A 19,507-nucleotide genomic window follows, 5' to 3' on the forward strand; every position below is an offset into this window, starting at 1 on the left:
TGGTATGAGAAACATTGTTGCAGACTTGCAAAATTACTTGTAACTAAATAAGCTTGTATAACATTACACTTGCAATATCTGCCATAAAAACTTGCCATAATCTGAGCTGGTCACTATAAAGCAGGAATGTGGTATGATGTCCTCATAGAAGACCAAGTTTTCTCTCCAAGGTTTTTAACCTCAATAAAAACAAACACCAATACTAACATCTTGGGAGGAAATGGCAACTTTAGAAGTAAGTGACCCTTTGTACACAACTTCTGTTGAATTCACTTAAGGTATTTTTACATGAGTGGAAAGAAGCACAGAAGACTCATTTGGTGTTCAGGTGAGAAGTTTTCCAAGAATGCAAAACATAGATCTGGTTGGAATATATTGAGATGTGACAGCTGTAATAAAGATAGCTGTGTGTTTCCTTGTGTTCCTGGCTCAACAGGAGAATTTCCTGTAGAAATTAGAATCTCTGGAGAGCAATTAGTGCAAATCACTAATACAGGTATCAAGTCATGTTCTCTAGAGGAAACAGCATATATTGGTTTGTTCTGGTTCAAGAGACATGAAGCAAAGAGAAACTGTACAGAAAAATTCAGGAGAGCACATCTTGGGCAGACACAGGCTCTGCCTGGAACAAGGAACTGGCAAAAATAAGCACTTGGAAGACTGAGGAAACCTGGTGGGCTCAGCTCTGGAACACTTTAGCTGTGGTGAGACAGACAGGAGGAACTGAAAGAGCACTGCTGCTGCAGCTCCCCAGTGGGACACAGGAGGGTGAGTCCAGTGGGCTGCTGCTGCCTTAGGGAAGAGGCTCTGCAAACCCTGGACACTGAGGTTGTTGTCTTCCGTGGATCTGACAGGGAACCTGCAAGAAACACTTCACATGCACTCCTCTGCCACAAAGCATCATGGGCTGGCACAGGACAATGAAAACTTAGCAGGAGAATCCACTCATCTGCTGGGTGGCCTAACTAATTCTCCTGAACTTCTGGAGTTGCAGATACTCAGAAACTGGAAAAGCCTTGCAGGGAACTCAAGTTTGGCTGTTCCTGGTTCTTTTGAGGTATCTGTTTATGCCCAATACTAGAAGCAGGACAACGGCAAAAGTAAATGGCTGAGCCAGGGACAAACTGGGCCACCACCAGGCTGAACTGGCTTAGGAACTGTTAGGTTTCAAAACTAAAATTAGAAAAATACCAGTTCTATGCGGCTTTAACACCAAGTTACTATGTTTAGACACCAGAACTCAGCACTGCCTTCTAAGAGGCAAACTAAACAAAAGAGTTTTTAAGTCCATCCCATCTTCGGGGAAATAGACATAACCAGTACTTTGCCCAAACTGAAAAAGTCAGGGTATGAACCCAGTGTCCTCTTTGCTACCCAGACTGACATCTCAAATGGTCATTACAGTCTTTCAAAAGCCTACTGGGCAAGTCCACCCTAACCAGCAATTTGCTACAACCACCAAACTTCCTTTCCATGTCAGCTATGACTATGGCAGCGAGGAATCTACACAAAGTCTTCAAGGAAACACTCTGCCAAAGAGTCACTATCTGGGGGCAATGTACCAACAGGACTATCTCACAGGGGCTGAACACCTTCAAAAGGCCAAAACACGGGGTTATTTCCTATTATGCACTTTAATTGGTCCTCTAAGCTTGGAAACATTTGTTATCTTTAAACATTAAACAAACCAAACGCAGCAAGCCCACGCTTAACAAGAGCAGTACCTGGAGGTCTGCTTCCACTACCGCCTTCCAATTTGTGTGAAGTCACTTAAACTAACAAAGCGGACATAAAACAGCACCCCTCGAATTTGGCAGCAACTGCAAAGGTACACAAATGACTCCAAACACTATAAATAAGCAGTGGATGAAAACCTGAACTTTTTTTTTTTTTTTTAAGTTTGCACCGTCCGCTCCCCCCCCCCCCCCCCCCCCCCGAGTACCGCCGGGCGCATCTCGGGGGTCGCGGGGATTTTGGAAACCGACCCTTGGGCCCCCTCCCCGGGCCCGGGGCCGCTGGGAGCTGTCCCTCCCCACACCCGGCCGCCCCCTCCCCTCCCTCCCCTTCCTCCCTCCCTCCCTCCCTCCCTCAGCGGGGAGGGGGCGGCATCGCCCCCGCGGCCCGGCCCGCCCTCACCTGCCAGCGCCAGGATCTGGGCCTTGTGCAGCAGCAGGCGGTCGCCCCACTCGCCGGGGCTCTCGTCGTCCTCGTCCGCCGCCTCCTCGGGGTTGCGGTACACGGTGTAGACCTTCTGGTTGTCGAAGTCCTGCTGGGAGGTGGGGCTGAAGTCCCGCACGCGGGACACGGGCAGCGCGTAGCACACGTTGTCCTCCAGGAACCGCACGAACGCGTACATGGTGCGGGGCGGCCGCGCGGCTCCGCGCCCGCCGCCGTATTGTTCCTGCGGCCGCCTCTGCGCTCGGCTGAGCGGGCCTGGCCGCGCCGCCCGCCGGGCCCCAGACGGCGCCGGCCAGGCGCGAGCAATCCAGCGCGGAGCGACGCGAGTGGGGCGGGCCCGGGCGGGGGGAGCGGGAGCGGCCCCGGCCCCGCTCGGTGCCCGCCGCTGACAGCGCCCCGCCCGCGGGCCCGCGCACGGCCCCGGCCCCGCCGCCCTGCTCCCGCTGCCCCGCGGGACACACAGCCCGCGCACGGCCCCGGCCCCGCCGCCCTGCTCCCGCTACCCCGCGGGACACACAGCCCGCACACGGCCCCGGCCCCGCCGCCCTGCTCCCGCTGCCCCGCGGGACACACGGCCCCGCCGCCTGCGCCGGGGAGCACGGATCCCGCATCCCGACCCTCGGCCCGGCCGAGCTCGGCCCCGGGAAAAGCCTCGGGAAGCTTTTTTTTTTTTTTTTTTTTTTTTTTTTGGTCCCCAAGTTGAAAACTCCGTACACGCGTGTCGCAGAAATAGGCTTTGTTCCAGACAACCATGGAGTGGTTTGTGTTGGAAGAGACCGTAAAGATCGTCTCATTCCAACCCTGCTGCCACGGGCAGGGACACCTTCCACTGGAGCAGGCTGCTCCAAGCCCCGTGCGACCTGGCCTCGAACACTGCCAGGGCTGGGCTGTCCATGACTTCCCTGGACAACCTGTACCAGAGCCTCACCACCCTGACCATCCTAAAGAATTGTTTCCTGATAGCCAATCTAAACCTACACTCCTTCATTTTGAAGCTGTTCCCCCTTGTCCTGTCACTAGGTGCTCTTGTAATAAGTCTCTCCTCATCTTCCCTTTAAGTCCCTTTCAGATGCTGCAAGGCCATAATAAGGTCACCCTGAAGCCTTTTCCAGGCTGAACAATCCCGATTCTCTCAGTCTTTCCTCCTTGGAGAGGTGCTCCATCGCTCTGATCAGCCCTTAGGAGGGCAAACAGAGGGGTGACACACAGTGGGATTTGTTCTGAAGGCCGGCGCAGAGCTAGCAACTGCAGGGAAAAGGGGCAGGAGGGACCTTGGCGGGCACAGTGGATCTTTCCCAGCCAGAAAACGCCACAGAGAACCAACCACACACTCATCTGCCACTTGGCAACAGCACTGGAGCATCAGCTTTTACATGAAGGTCCTCATGGTAATGCAGAACCACCTGCACTCCATCATTCCGTGCCCTGGGGGTTGCTGGAACAGCACAAAGCTCCCCCAAACGAGCACAGAGAGCTGGGAAATGCTGTGCTGGTGTGTCAAACAAGGGTTAGAGATGGTGCAAATTTTAACACAAATTCCCCAACTTTAGGAGACCCTTAGATACTGAGTACAGATGTTTTGAGCTTCATGTATGGAAACAGTAATGTGGCAACACTGCTTTGTCGTTCAGAGCAAACTCTTGCTGCTCTTTCTAGTCCTGAGGTCTGTTTTATCCGACCGGACTTAGGAACAGAACAATGACATGGGGAGAACTATTTAATGTTTTAAAAAAAAAAAAAAAAAAACACAGAATGAATACGAGAGAGGGACATCAGTAGTTTTTTGTTTGCAAAACACCAACACAAAATGAAACCAAAATATTATTGTCTTTGTGGGTTTTCGTATCCCTGGGCATTTGCAGTGCTATCTGTGCCCGTTGCACTGAGTAAAACCACACTGAACTTGTTTTTCCTGGTTATCTTTTATAGACTTCCTCCTACATAGGGTCAGACCACAAGCTGGAAAACACGGAGTTCAGTTTTGACTGAGCACTGGCACAGGTTCCCAGAGAGCTTCTGGAGTTTCCATTGTTGGAGGTAACTCAAAAGCATCTGGACATGGTGTTGGGCAACCCCTTGAGCAGGGCCTGGATTAGGTGAGCTCTTGAGGCCTCTTCCAACCTCAGCCATTTAGTGACAGTGCCAGAAAATTTTCGTTGTGCCCAGCAGAAATCTCTGTGTGTTAAACAGCACATGAAAACATAAGGAATCCATACAGGTGTAGTTAAGCCAATGTAAGTATTTCACCAACAAGCTGTAAACTTCCCATACAGTAATGGCAGCTTTATTATTTTAGCAATTACAGAGTTTTGCAAATACTCCAGTTTAAGATTGGGGATTTAAATGGCAGTACTTTATGTTAACAATAAAGTATTGCCAGACTGGTGTGTAATTACAGGCAAATATAAGTCTGCTACAAAGTATGGATGACAAATGTATTCTAGTAGTGAGTCTGCAAGGGAAATGAAATTCCAGCAAGGGTTGTGTTGCTGATCAAACAATACCAGCTGCTGTAGCACTGCTGTCTCCTCTGCCTCGTGTTACAGTGGGGTACAGGGAGCTGTAGGGAGATGGCAGGACAGCTGATTGCTGGAATTACTCCACGGACACTCTGAAAATTATGTGAAGGACAGTTTTTTACTACTAAGTTCAGTGGCCAGTGAGGAATTGGGTAGACTGCCTCCTGCCAGGATTGTATTCCCTCCACAGCTGAATTCTATTAGGGGTGTGTAAGGCTGCTGTCGAGGGAAAGGGCCTCAGAGCAGTAGTAAAACTGGAAATAAAAGGAAACAAAGAGAAGGTCAGGACTCAAAGATTAGTTTGAGTTGAACAGGGAGAGATCTCTTAGGCTACCAAGGACACCTGGGTAATTTGTCCCAATGAAAGAAAACCCAAAGGCTTCAGTAGCATCATAGTGGGTTTTTGGTAGGTTGGTTGGGGTTTTTGGGGAAAAGGCACATTCTAAACTGGTGTTTGCAATATTTTGCATTTGAACGTTCTGTTACAGTGAAGACTAAAGATTTTTGTATCAGCAGCAAAAAAATAAAAGGTCTCAAATCCTTTAGGCAGGCTGTTTCCCAGTTCTCCACTGAAGGATATTTTTGGGAACAGATAAGGGTCGGGATGAAAAATGCATGTTTACTCTTTGTCCCTTGCACACACATTGAGCCAGAAGGCATTATAATGCTAAAGAATTAATAATGATGCCATACATTTTTTCTTCTGCCTACAAGGAACAGTGTTAATTTCTGGCTTTAAAATCTATAAATAATCTGCACTGGTTAGCTGTGAAGCTGAGGAAAAATCCATTAAAGCAGCAAATGAAACACAAGTCACTTGTCACTCCTGTCTTCTGGACCTTAGCCAGCTGCTTTAACACGGAGTTGAGCTTGAAGTTTAAAGGTGCAGAGCTATTTTAAAGGTGTAGATTTTAAAACTCATTGTTAAGGGAATTACAGGAACCTCACTGGATTTAAATCCTCGAGCCAGTCCAGCCTTTTAGAAACAGCACAGCCCTGCTGAGAAGTAAATTGTTGTACTTTCAAAATGCAAATGAAGGCTCATCTTCTGTCACTCCAAGAGTGGAGAAACCACAAAGCACAGTCCCAGCCCTTGTGGGACTCCTGAGTGGCTCTTTCTTGGAACACTACTTATATTTTGCTGGTGTTATTTTTCTTGAAAAGTAAAAAAAGCATTCAAGCAAAAGCGGATGTCCGCAGCTTTCATGTGCACTCTGTGTTTTCACTAAAAATACAAAATGGAAGGCTAATAGTTCCAATACAAGTTATGCAGGTGCTAAATCTCTTTTCACAGCAAAACATTAAAATTAGGCTCATCATTCACATTATTCCATATTTAGTACCAAATGCTCAAAGGACACCATATTGACTTTAAATCTGCTACAGAAGAAATTCCCATTTTCTTTTACTCTTCCAGTGGAGGTGCTTCACTACTACCTGACTCTTCAGCAGTAACCATACATTGGACTGCTACTGGGAATCCCTGCACATTGAATATGTGGTTTAGGAAACTATTGTTTTCTTGTGGATTTATTTGTCCTCCAACTAGTGCATTTCTTACACAATTGTTTTCAAGCTGAAACATACCTTGAAGGAAAAATACATTCACAGTTTTTTGGGTAACACTGTATTGGAACAATGGCATTAAAAGTCATCCAGGTCAAAGAACAACTCAGCTAACAGTACACAGGAACTGAAGACTGTTCAAAGGTGCATGCATGTTCAGGCATACAATATACTCACAAGCTGCCTAATTTTTATGAAGAACATGATTGGTAGAGGTGTCAGAAGATACCGCCATTCCATGGTTGGCATTTTTTATCTTACAGTGAAGTGCAAGACAAAGTCATATCCATGTATAAATGAATTTTCCTCTGAATAAAGTCATGTACAGCTTCTAGGTGTTTTGAGAGAGAGGATGGTTGGATGGAGGGAAACTACTATCCAGATAGAGCAGGGTAAGCATTCCAGAGGGTCGTTCCACTTTATATTTTAAAATACATTTTAACTCTTGAGACACTGTTGCCACACTGTGCTTTCAGCATCACAGTGATTACATATAAAAGTACAAACAAACAACAACAACAAAAGGTCCTCTTCCTGTGTGATCCTAGAAGACGGATACGAAAATATTTGTGTCCATATATAATTCCAAAGCACTCCATTACCAAGAGTAAGGGAACCTAGATTACACAGATAAATTCTGAAGATATAATCTTTTGAAATCTATGGCCTTAAACCATCCTCAGTCCCAATTCCTCAGAGTGATCTAGCTTTTCTCAGGGCTTTGGATAATACTCAATCATCCTTTACAGTAAACTCTCACACCCTCACAGAATTTTCTTTCAAAGAAATGAAACCCAAGGAACAGTTTATGGATTCATTCACATAGGAGACACTTATTTCCCAGCTGGTGCATTCTGTAGCATGAAGAGGCAACGATTAAGCCAAAGTGACCACGGGAGAAGGCACTTTTCTCACTGTTAATGACTGGCTGGAGAAACCAAGGACCAAAGGAAAAGCCAGACAGTCATTAACTGCTGAAAATTCCTGACCTAAAGGTCATTATTACTATTATAAAATTGGAAGATGAAAAAGTAATGATTTTCTTCGGGTTTTTAAATGTATTAAAAATATAAAATTCCAGTGTCTGTTGCTGTGGATACTGGTCTGTAAGGTACTTATCTTTCCCATTCTGGCAGGCTATGAAATGGATAGATCTGGGACTGGCAACCCTTCAGGAATGTGTGCCAGACCGTATTTTCCTCTTCCAAATTACAGGTTAAATGTGCCCACAGAAAGTCGACAGGAACCAGGGGACGCTGCCAGTCGGCACCATCTCTCCTCAGTGAGAGCAGCAATTCCCCCAACCTCCCTCAGCCTTGTCTGGGAGCTGCAAATGACCCCCAAACCTCGTGGCTTTCAGCTCCTACCCTCATGTACACCATTCCAAATCTTGCTAAATACCACCAGCTCTCAGCTAAAATGCTGTTTTCCAAGCTATAAATTCCTTCCCTGAGAGGAAAGCAGGGAAGGCTCTGTGTGAGCTGACTCATGCATGGACTCACCTGTAAAACGTGTCCTTCAGGTGCCATTGCCACCTGCTGCAAAAACTGCTCTGGAGATGATATTGCTCTTGCAGCCCAAATGATCTTTATTGCTACTACCATCCACTGATGGGTTCAGCCTATATATTTTCACTCTAACTGGAAATTTTATTTGAGATTTGCCCTTTTCTTTTATAAGCCACACTTTCCCCTGGCTTTTGACAGGTGTTTTACTAAAATGACTCTAAAAGTAGCTTTACGTACATAGATTTTGCATCACCACAAGAATTTGATTCCTTCTGTACTTCAGATGAAAAAGTGACTTTCTTTTGGCGAAGACTAAAGTGTTTTTGTAACCCCTGGGCTTCAGTGTAAAATATCATTACTAGACACTGCCTGTGATTATGTTATGGTTTAGACAGATCCTCTAAGTAAGATGGTATTAATGACCCTTTTTCATAATATTTGCATTTTGATTTTCTATTTTCATGTCTGTACAGCACTGTTCTGTCTTGAATGAGCATTTATGTCTCCTACTGACAGGGAAAATGATCCTGCAGCCCTTTTCTGCAGAGACCTATTCTGCTTGAGAGGTTCTCACAAGTAATGTGAGGTAGACACAGAAGGAAAGGAGGTCAGGTACTAAAAATGCAAGTCTGCATTTTTTCCAAAAAGGTACCTCCACATACTCCCACTTTCCTTTGGAAATCTGATTTTAGCAAGAGTCTGGACTGGCTCCAGAAATGGTTCTTTCTGTTTTGGAAGGTTCTGGACAATCAGCAGCTGCAGGAATTGGATTGAGTGAAGGCAGAGTCAAAACTGCTTAAAGAGATGTTTTCACGACGCAGTGCTTTTTAATTTATACTTCTGTCATATTCCTTCTAATCCCTTTCAAGGCTGGTTATATTTTGTTATAAAGTGAGTTTTAGAAAATGTTCCCAGGACTTAGTGCTCACATCTCACTACTTCAGAAGGTAGAGTTTGCTACTTCTAATGAAAGTCACAATCAGAGATGGACCAGCTGCTCTTCTGAAGAACATCAACTAATGTGAGCACATAAAATCCTGTTGTGGAAGGTGAAGGGGAGATAACAGAGCAGGAATAATCCTTGGAATATTTCAGAAAAATGCCTTCCTCAGCTGTGTATTGTTAATAATCATATTTAAATTAAAAGAACAGAAAATGAAAGCTGAAACTGCTGGCAAGTGAAAGTGCTCCCTGATCTAAAATCCTTCGCTATGCTCTCTGAACCTCTCCACTCTAAGTAAAACCAGACATCTTTATCATTTATGAGTTACAAATGAAGCTGCACCTAGTCTTCTCTATAGGGGAATTTAAAAAAAAAAAAAAAAAAAAAAAAAAAAAAAAAAAAAAACCACAACAACACACAACAAGCAAATGTGAGTTGGAAAGAATTGCTGTGACCCAACTCCCCAAAATTCATACAACAGGGTAACTGTGATAGACCCCTCCAAGAACTGTTCTAGTTTTTCAAAGCAGAGTAACTCCTTTTATCTCACACAGCATATGAATGATTGGCATTCATCTTTGTCCCACTTACAAGGAAGGTGTTCCCTCAAAATAGAAAATGGCATAGGAAACTGATAATCCAAGAGGTGTTTGAAACCTCAAAGGTCTTCTTGCTTTGCTGGTGTTTTCCACAAAAGCCTGAGCAACATCTATTGTTCAATAATATTTAACATTCAGGGGAATCAGGATCTTTTTTAAAGTGTGATCAGAAAGAAGGGCCCTTCCTAAGCTGTCCCAGAATTCCTCATAACAAAGGAAGCTTTGTTTCCTAAAGAAATACCTTGCACTGGAATACCCTAGGGAAACCAGGGCTTGGTTTTTTTTAAACAAAGACAGGAATGTTCAAGTTCGAGGTTCCCTTTAAATACTCTTCTAACATGAATATTTTTAAGGATGCTCTATCAAGTTCATGCATGAAATGTCACCCAGCCGTTAGTATATTTCTATGCAAATACAGCTGTGAAAGCTAATAACTGAAATCTGCATTTTTTCCACATTTCCAGTGTATTAAGCAACTTCTCATTCTTTTCTGTTTTGTAACTCACATTAGCCTCTTGTATCAATAAAACAAAGCTTGGGTTATATTGCTTCCTGCTTGAATTCTCTGCAAACATCAAAGGTGGACATTTGAATAAGCAATTTAATGTATACATTTTTATTCATTTCAGTATACTGATTTTCTCCTGGTAGGAATAAGAATTCTGCAAGACGACTGCAGAGAAACACACCATTCAGAATATGAATTGGAATATTCTTGCAATGCTTTTCAGTGAGGATGGTGTGATATTAAGATTAGAATCCTGCATATAATCAGATTTTGATGCTTGTACATACAGTCTGGTATTTCTTTTCCTTTACAAGATTTGTATGCAAAAACACAGCAATCCAATATTTGGAACATGCATTCTCTGCAGATACTACACAGTCCAAACTGATGAAAAAATAATGTCAAGGAAAACAAGAAAGTGTCTGGGGCACTGCAGTTTACAAACTTTGCTAAATTCATCAGAAGCTTCACTGTTCTGAAGATAGCAAATATTGCAAAACCAGTCCTTCCAGAACAGTGAGAGAAAACAGGGCTTGTGTCCGTCCCTTTGTTAAATCTTGGACTAAAAACTGACTCTTTGGGAGCTGTAAATGTTTCTATAATCTTTCAAACTCTCTGACATGATAAACACAGAATTTCTTTCAAATTACCTATACTCTCCAAATTCCCTCTCTTATTCTTTACCACTAAGTATAAAAGGTAATGAAATAGAATAGATAAGATAGGTGGGGATTTCATTAGAAGCAAAAAGGGGGCACTACTGAGAATATATCACAGTATTCAGGGAACATAAATATAAGGCATACCTTCTACTTTAATCCAAAAATGCAAGAGAAAAGACACAAAGCAAAGGAAGCCTGAATTTTGTTTAAGGGCTAAAAGGAATCAGCCCAGTGCAGCAGCTCAGGATTCTGCTTCAATAGTTAACTGATTGGGAAGTAAGCTAATAATGCTTTAGATAAATATTCACTGGTGAGAAGTGATGAATTGACACATTTCTCAACAAGTAATGACAGTTCAGTAGACACCATTATTTGTCATGCCTCTCACTGGAGGCACTATATAGAATCACAGAATCATGGAATCGTTTAGGTTGGAAAAGACCTTTAAGATCATCAATTCCAGCCATTTACCCAGCTCTGCCAAGCCCACCATTAAACCACATCCCTGAGCACCACATCTGCACCTCTTTTAAATATCTCCAGGGATGGTGACTCCGCCACTTCCTTTGGCAGTTCCAGGACTTGACAACCCTTTCAGGGAAGAAATTTTTCCTAATATCCAAACTAAGCCTTCCCTGGTGCAGCTTGAGGCTGTTTTGTCTTGTCCTATTGCTTGTTACTCGGGAGGCAAGACCAACCCCATCTGGCTACAAGATCCTTTATGGTAGTTTTAGGGATTGTTAAGGTCTCCCCTGAGCCTCCTTTTCTCCAGGCTGAGTCCCCCCATCTCCCTCAGCTGTTCCAGATCTGTGCTCCAGACCCTGTCCCAGCTCTGTTGCCCTGCTCTGGACTCTCTCCAGCCCCTCAATGTCAGGTTTGTCACAAGGGGCCCAGAACTGGACACAGCCCTTGAGGTGTGGCCTCACAGTGCCCAGCACAGGGGGGCAGTCACTGCCCTGCTCCTGCTGCCACCCCATTGCTGGTGCAATCCAGGTGCCACTGCCCTTCCTGGCACGGCTGGCTCATGCTCAGCCCCTGTCCACAGCATCCCCAGGGCATTTTCATGGTCTCTCCAAAATTCACTAAAATCACTCCTGACAGCTCCCATGGGTTTAGTTTGGTTTGGGGTTTTTTTGGACAAGGGTAGTAGCCATTCTTGCTCTCACATCACATAGCAGAGTGACCTCAAAGAGAGGTTGGACCTAGCAAGGACTCCAGTGGACCTCAGATATCTATATGCAGCTTTACAATCCAAGAAAACCCACAGAGTTATTGCTTACCCTGCAGGGCTGTCTCAGTACAAGACCTCAAATACCATCTGTGCTCAGTGTGGAAGCTGCCAAACCCCATCCACACAAACCATGGAGTACAGAGTGTTGTAACTCCCATCTTGCTCTGGAGCAAAGACTAAAAAAGATCCCTCCATCCTCTTACTTTAATGGTCTGAAATTCTCACCCCTGGTAGGTGCAGATACAAAGCTTCTTTCGAAACTAGGCCAAGGGAGATTTCTTTCAAAATCCACCAACAAGACCAGGAGATCGCCACAGTGATGTCTCCCATTTTTAATGGATCAGCTCCTTGCTGGGACTCTTGCCTGGCAAGTGATGTGCCTGGCTTTGGTTCCCCCATCAGCCTGAAGGGCTTCAGCCCTCCCACTCTGCACCTCCAGTTGTAAAATCCTTATCTTCACCTAAACACACATAACTTCCTCTAGTCCAACCCCCCAGGAGAGGAATGCGTCTGTCTCCCAGTCTCATGCTCAGTGCATTACACTCCAGATCGGTTCTTACTGATCCCTTGTAAAGGTAAAAGCACAGCAAGTAACCAAGCTACTGCAGGGTCATGTATTTCTTCCACTGAGAGCAAACTGCTTTCAATTTACTCATGTTCACAGAATCAGAATAGTTTGGGTTGGAAGAGACCTTAAAGATTATCTAAAATCGCCTCCCTTGACCTACTGACCGTGCTGCTCTTGATAGGTTTGGCTTTCTGGGCTGCAGGCACACATGGCCGAGTCATGTTGAGCTTCTCATTAACCAACATCCTCAAGTCCTTCTTTCAGGGCTGTACTTAATCCATTCTCTGCCCAGCCTATATTTGTGCCTTGGATTGCCCCAATACCTGTGCAGGACTTTATTTTAAGAGCTCATATATAAGAGCAGTCACTGTAAGTCAGCAAATTTGCAGAACACTTGTTATTCCTCAGTAATTTCTTTAGGGGTCTGTATTCTAGAGAGGAAAGTATTGCTGAAGTGGGAAGTAAAAAATGTAAGTAGCAATTAGACTCTCTCTTAAATACTCAAATAGCTCCAAGGTTATGTTTTCCCTGAAAAATATTCTCAGTGAGTGCATTTGGTGCTCTTGCAGAACATGACATGTTTTAGCTTCTTTGGGGATTTAAAGTTTTTTAAACCTTCAGATTTTAAGGCAAATGGAAGTGGAAAAAAAGTATGTTTACATATGAATGCCTTTCTTTAATTGTTTTGCATTTTGGGGTGTATTTGATTGTGGTCCTTTCTCAAATAACAAGATCAATATAAATGGCATGCTTAAGAAGACTAAGAAGAAAACTAGAATTCCCTCTGTCTTAACATTCTGCCTAAAATGGCAGCTATGTCTTTGAGATGCTATTTAATTAACATCAGTGGAAGACTGTTCAGTAATCAGTACTGCTGAGTGGTTTATTTACTTTGAAAAAAATATGGGTTTCAATACATAACTTTCATCTTTTAAATTTAGAAGTTTTGGTACCAGCGATATAATTTGTGAAGTTATCTCTAGGCAATTAAAATATATTCTACCGTTTAACCTTTGGATGATGTATAAATATGCATAGACACTCCTACAAGGCAATTTGTCTGCCAATCTGGAAAATGCTAACGCTGTAGTCAATAAGTCAACAGTCTGCAATGTTAAATTATGAAATCAGAAAGAAGTGCAGTTCGCATTCAATCCAAATATAAAGATCCTAAGGATTTCCAATTTTCTGTGTGGGACAATAAATTTCAAAGACAACTGTATTCTGCCCTAATAATCACGATCTGCAGAGCATGTTCAGGTATTGTTGGAGAGATTAAAGCCACAAAAACAGAGCAGAACAGCTCAGCATCAGATAATCACAAGCAATTCTATGTCAGCAACAGACAGCTGGAGACATATGCCAACAATATTGTAAAAGTGGGAAAATGGAGATTTCGTGACAGCAAGGATGTGGGTTTCATGCATTGAGCTAAATCTCAACCCAAAACATTGAAATTGTTGTTAACAACTAACAGCTCTCTGTCACAGTGTTCAGAAAGTCTACCATTTAGCATAAAAACAATGTAAAGCAAAATTAGACAGGAGAAGGTATTTGTTTCTCTAATATTTTTCATGCTGAGCACCTATTTGATTTCAGTGTTATCAGGGACAAGGAGATCAGAGTATTTTTTGCCAGATCAGCTGGAAGAGCTGTCCAGTTATGGACCAGACTAATGATTTGTGAGAAACTTGTGTGAAAAAGCAGTTAGATGGAATTTTATCTACAAATATTTGTCTAAAGATTTTTGCTTCCAAGTACAGTTTAAAAGAAAATGAACAAATCTTGACCTAACTTGAGTTATTCTGTTTTTCCCTTTCCCCTGAGTTTCAAGTGTCCCTGTTCTTCCCTGATACTCATTCCCATCTCTCCCTGCTTTTGTCTTTCACTTTTTTAAATTAAGCATCTGCTAAGAAGTAAGTCCAAGAATAAAGGCTGAAAAAAATCCTATTATATTTATTGCTGTGAAGCAGAAGAGAGAGCAGGGAAAGTACTTAGACTTGTGAAGCAAAAAATAATCTACCTTTCCACTGCTTTCTCTCAGAGCCTTCCTTATAGACCTATAAAAACCTTTTCTTTCTTTTTTTTTCTGTAGTTGACCATGTAAAATCAAGATAAAAAAATTCAAGGCTCTGAACCCAAAAAAACCCCAAGTTTCCTATTTTCACAAACAGCTCTCATAAAACCCTTTGTATGTTGGATTTCTTGTAAAAAGGGGAAATGGCTTGAAAATATTCATGAGGAAGTAAAACCTGTTCTGATGAGACTTCCCCTGCATATGAAGAGCAGTTTCAAAGTGATGTTTTATAGCTGTGGCTGGGCCTGAACATTTTCTTATTTTACTGTTGAAGCCCTGCCTTTGTATCTCAAGTGTTTTGTCCTGGGATCTTGCCATGATTCCTGAAGCTGTGACTCTCGGGAAGGGTAATGGAGACAAGTGACTTGTGAGGAAAGTCAGGCCCAGGTCCATGGGGTGTTTGTATTTTAGGACTCGGAGCCTGGCGCGGGTTGAAGAGCGATGTAATGCTTGAGGCGCCGATGAAAGCGTTTGAAAAACCAATGCAATAAGAGGCGTCAGCGGGGAATGGCAGATTGATTGCAACAACTAATGCCAAAAAGTTCTGAAAAGAAGAAAAATGTAGGCTGAGTAAAAGAAATAAAGAAGAAAGGAAGGAAAAGATACCAGGAGCTTGCACGCCTCCAGCAACTTGCCTGCAGATCAGTGTGCATCGGGGACAATTAATTGAGCAATTCCTGTGACTGGTTTTCACATTGGTGTGTAAACCTTGATGATGCTCTTCAGTCTAGATCAGGAGGTTGGATTGACAGGATCTACCCTAAAAGTCAACTTCACTGAAACTTGAGTGGCTTTATGAAGCTTATCTTTTGGATCAATGGAAGGCCAGCACCTCCAGATGAGAGATCACCCATCGATTTAAAGGTAAGAAGGACCACTCTCTCCTGAGGTGATCATTGGTTCCTCAAATATGTAGCATAGACTGGACACATGGTGTTGGTGTCGCTGAAGCAATATAGGATAAGTTTTAACCTACCCCTACTCCTTCCCCCCCAGATTAATACCTCAGTTTGTGTGGTAGCTTTTTTAACCAGACAAGAACAGAAACTCTTAATTTTGGGATGTAGTGAATTACTCTGAACCACAAACCTGTGTGAACAGAGGCCCAAAGCCAGCATACCTAATCCTCAGAGACTCACAGAGATACAAAGATGATATAACAACCCCACAGAGCCCATGCACAGCAACCATCTGCTGTCACCGCAGGATGTGGCTGCATCAATCCTACATCTGATGATTAAAACCTGCTTTAACTCGTGTTTGGGGTTGCTACCGTGCAAAATGCATTACAGCAGCCTCCATGCTCCTCTCCAGCTGGAGAACAGCCCATCAGATCAGCATTGCTGGAGGAAAACTAAAGCCACCTCACAGTCTCACCTTACCCAGGCCAGAACACTAACTGCTGCAAAAAACATGAATCAGGAGTAAAACAGAGCACTGAATACATTAATCAAAATGATCACCAATGCAAGATCTGCTAAGAACAAAGAAAACAAATCCAAGGAAAGTTAACACTAGAAACCATTTGCAAGGCTGCACAAGTCAGCTAATGAAATGACTGTCAATTGTAGACACAAACCTTCTGTGCTTTCACACAATTTAAATATAAAGTAATTTGCATTCAGGTATCCAAGTCTCCCTGAAAAAAAGATTAACAATAGGATTCGCTTTCTTTCTAGAACCTTTTTTCTCCTTCCCTTCCCCCCAGGGGTGGCTCTGATAAGGTCACCTTATTAATGCAGATCTCTGTTTTTCAGAAAGCAGCCAGGAGTTTAACTGTTTCACTGTGAAATGATCTATGAGATGAGAACAGTCCATTTTTTATCCTTGATTGATCATTTCAGCATATATAACAGCAAATCCTAAGGGACACCACTCAAATCCCTGCCTCAGAATGACCTAGAGACTCAGCTCTAAAAAGTGTTGCGCTCCACTACACAATCCTTCAGCGTTTTTTTCTTTACTTCGCATTTTCCACTGAACATAATAAAGTTGCCTTGCATCATTACAGTCCTCTATAGGAAAAAAAAAATCTCATAAATAAGTAAAAAGTTTTAACGGCTGAGAATTGGGTGCCACTGCAGCCTGCTGAGGAGCGGAGCCATCAAGCAGTTAATGCCTTTTCCCTAGACACAAAGGCAGGAGCAGGTCTATGATCTCAATTCAGGTGTCACGGCTTCTCATTTCCTTCCCCGGCCACCAGACACCTGTTTCGCTGCTCTTAATAGCCTGTGATGGGAACTGCCTGGTGCCAAAATCATAGGCTCTGGCTCCTATATGATGAGTTGAAAATAAAGCGATTGCCCTTTATTTTTTTCAGTTATTTACTGTGTCTAAGCTTTATCTCAATTCCATTGTTGGGTTATTCTTCTCCATTCTGTGTGCTTCCAGCCAACTAATCTTCATTTTGCTTTTTTTGATGACTTTATGCTGACATATACTGAGACCTTAAATAAATCATTACAAATATAAATAGCAATGGCTGGATTACAAAGGATTCTGGAACACTTGTGATAGTAAACTAGCAGGCAGGCAAACCTACAGCTGCCAGCAGCTGATGTAATATTTTAGAGAATTGTTTTCTAGATTGCGTAAGGGAGAATTGTCCTTTGAGCTTCATTCTCAGTTTCTTTCAATCTCTCAAACAGTTCAACAATGTGATGCTCGCACAAAGTTCGCAGAGAAACAGCTTATAAATCCCAAATATCCTACACACAGACTGGGGAAAATGCAAGCCTGAGACACAAGCTAGAATTTAGGAAAAAAACCTCCACAGGGATATCTATCTATTGCTAACAGCACCCCTAAACAGATACACATTATATCCACAGAAACAGCTACCACATCAAGGAACATTTGAACAAATTTCCCCCTTTTTTCCTTCTGCCCTTTCTTCATAAACATTAAACTCCAACAGGCTATTGTATTATAATAATGCAGCCTGTAAATTCCTGTAATCAACTGATGGAGCAACATTAATTACGCAGACTTTGTACAGGCCACACACATCTTTACATCCCTTTATAAAATGCTGACACATTCCCCATCTAAAAGGGATTACAATCACAGAGGATGATCCTGCAAATGCCTACTATTGAATGTAGCACTTGCTATCATGAGTAAGCCCACTGAAGCTACCAGAAACTCACATGGCCAGACAAAAACCTCTGATTCACATATATGACTAACAAAGGCATTCAGACCACAACATTTTCTATCTGGCTGTGCTTTTGCAGACTGAGATTTAGAGGGTTGATGCTTTCAGACTTGAGAATCAGTCCGGGACACTAGGCTGGCTGTGAGATGACGCAGGTAAGAGGTGGAAGAACAGGTAATGGGTGCCTTCAGAAATTATCTTAAAGAAGGAGGACAAAATTTGGGTGTCAGGAAGGCATAAGGTATTTATGTTTTAATGATGATGAAGTTGAGATGGGAGTGGTAAATGACGTAGAAGGGATACAGGAGATAATAGCAGAGATGTACTAAAGACAAGATTTGGATTAGGTGGGATTTAGCCAGCAGGGACAGAAGGCTCAGCGCTAATATTGAAAAGATGGGGAAGCAATAAAAGGATTCAAAGAGCAAGAGGCTTAGTTGTGAGCAGCAGGAGAAGTGATTCTTAGCAATCCATTGCGCTTTGGTAGTAGCTGTTGCTCCAAAGGCAGCATACAGAAGGTGATATCCACAAAAAAGTCTCATAAACAAAACTCCCTGATTACAGCAAAGAGTTCGGGTTCCTGATCTTGTGCCGGTTTGGCAAGTGAGTCTGTGATGTGAGTCATGCAATGGAGCAACCTTACAAATGCCATATAAAAGTAGCTCATGTAGTGAGCACCCTGAGATGGAATGCCCTTGAATTGAAAGGAATATGCTGTTCCCTGGCACAACATGTAACTGCTTTTCACTTGTCTCATTTGTAGAGAGTGATTTTAGTCTTTGGCAGTGATGAGTGGCACATGTTGGAGGTGTTTTGCCTAAGGTGTGCTATTTCATTAGCTGAATGTTGCTTAACAAAGTCTCATCATTTCAGAAGGCACACTATAATGAATTATTTGCAGGTTATCACGGATGGATACATAAAATCTACTGAAAGCATCAACTGTCACTCAGCAATAGCATGGCCTGAATATTTATTACCTTTTATTTACTTTATGTCTATTCTATATCATGGACAGGTAAGAATTCTGAGACACGTTAAAAATCATTTCCACTGATAAACATCCACAATGATAAAATCAATCTCTTTTCATCCCCACCCAAAACAAAGCAATTCTCTCTCCTCCTCTGCCCCTGTATTAGTAAAGGCCTGAATTTAGAGAGAGTTCTTGCTACAGTGCCTGGTGTGAGCCAACTCCTATCCTCCCACATGCAATAAAAATCCCCCTAAAAAAATCACCATTAGCATGCAACAATCCATGGACAGAATAAAGCAAGAAAGCAAGATTAGTGTAACAATGATTAGCTTTAGTGTAGAGCATTATAAGGTCAAATTTCTGGTTGCTGGTCTGGGTGACTATTTTTACAGCACAGTGTAACTGAGAAAGGGGCTGCTGACTATTCTCAGGTTTGTGTTAAGGCTCTTGGTATGCCCAGTGGGAATGAGAGCCTTCCCAACAGTGTGACATCACACAGGCTGGCTTTACCTTAGTTTTCCATCATAAATTCCTGCCTGTTGAATATTAAAGATACACCTTCAATCACAGACTCTGTAAATATTGCCGACATTATTCTGAACATCTTACATTTCTCAAAGTGATTTTTTAAAAAGGCTATTAGCACTTGAGAGATGGAAGTCTTTGGGATTACACAGTCTATATACGGCAACTTTGGGATGATGCACCTAAGAGAAGTATGTCTGGCAAAGATGTAAAAACAACAAAGAGAAGAATATTTTCAAATTACTTCAAAATACAACTTGAAGCCACAAACACGTCCCTTTTAAGAGAAGAAATGAATGCTTGTCTTCTATTTTGCTTTTTAAAGAATAAACCAAATGAGAAAAGGATTGAGATCTCCAGGTAGTTCAGAATAATTGTAACATTGCAGCTAAAGGGTTATTACACTTCACTTTGCAGCAACATGAACTTCCATAAAAATGGGATGACAGGTACAAACAAACCCAGCACTAGCAACAGGTCAGAACACAAC

At 42.8% G+C, this 19,507-nt stretch overlaps 2 protein-coding genes across 4 annotated transcripts in view; both read right to left on the reverse strand.

The window, feature by feature from the left end:
• Nucleotides 1–2,434, reverse strand: part of BEND5 (BEN domain containing 5) — a 30,969-nt gene extending 28,535 nt beyond the window's left edge. The window contains exon 1 of one of the 3 annotated variants that reach the window (XM_066192783.1): nt 2,137–2,434. In XM_066192783.1, coding sequence (XP_066048880.1) covers nt 2,137–2,356 — 220 coding nt within the window. In that variant the 5' untranslated portion in view covers nt 2,357–2,434. Of the gene's footprint in view, nt 1–1,724; nt 1,905–2,136 lie in introns of those variants that run through there. The other 2 variants (XM_066192782.1, XM_066192784.1) reach the window with 2 other exon arrangements.
• AGBL4 (AGBL carboxypeptidase 4) overlaps nt 1–19,507 on the reverse strand; it is an 882,078-nt gene that overhangs the window by 350,079 nt on the left and 512,492 nt on the right.

Source organism: Chamaea fasciata, unplaced genomic scaffold (assembly GCF_029207755.1).
Source record: "Chamaea fasciata isolate MVZ Bird 193981 ecotype frontalis unplaced genomic scaffold, bChaFas1.0.hap1 SCAF_10, whole genome shotgun sequence".
Lineage (NCBI taxonomy): Eukaryota > Metazoa > Chordata > Aves > Passeriformes > Sylviidae > Chamaea > Chamaea fasciata.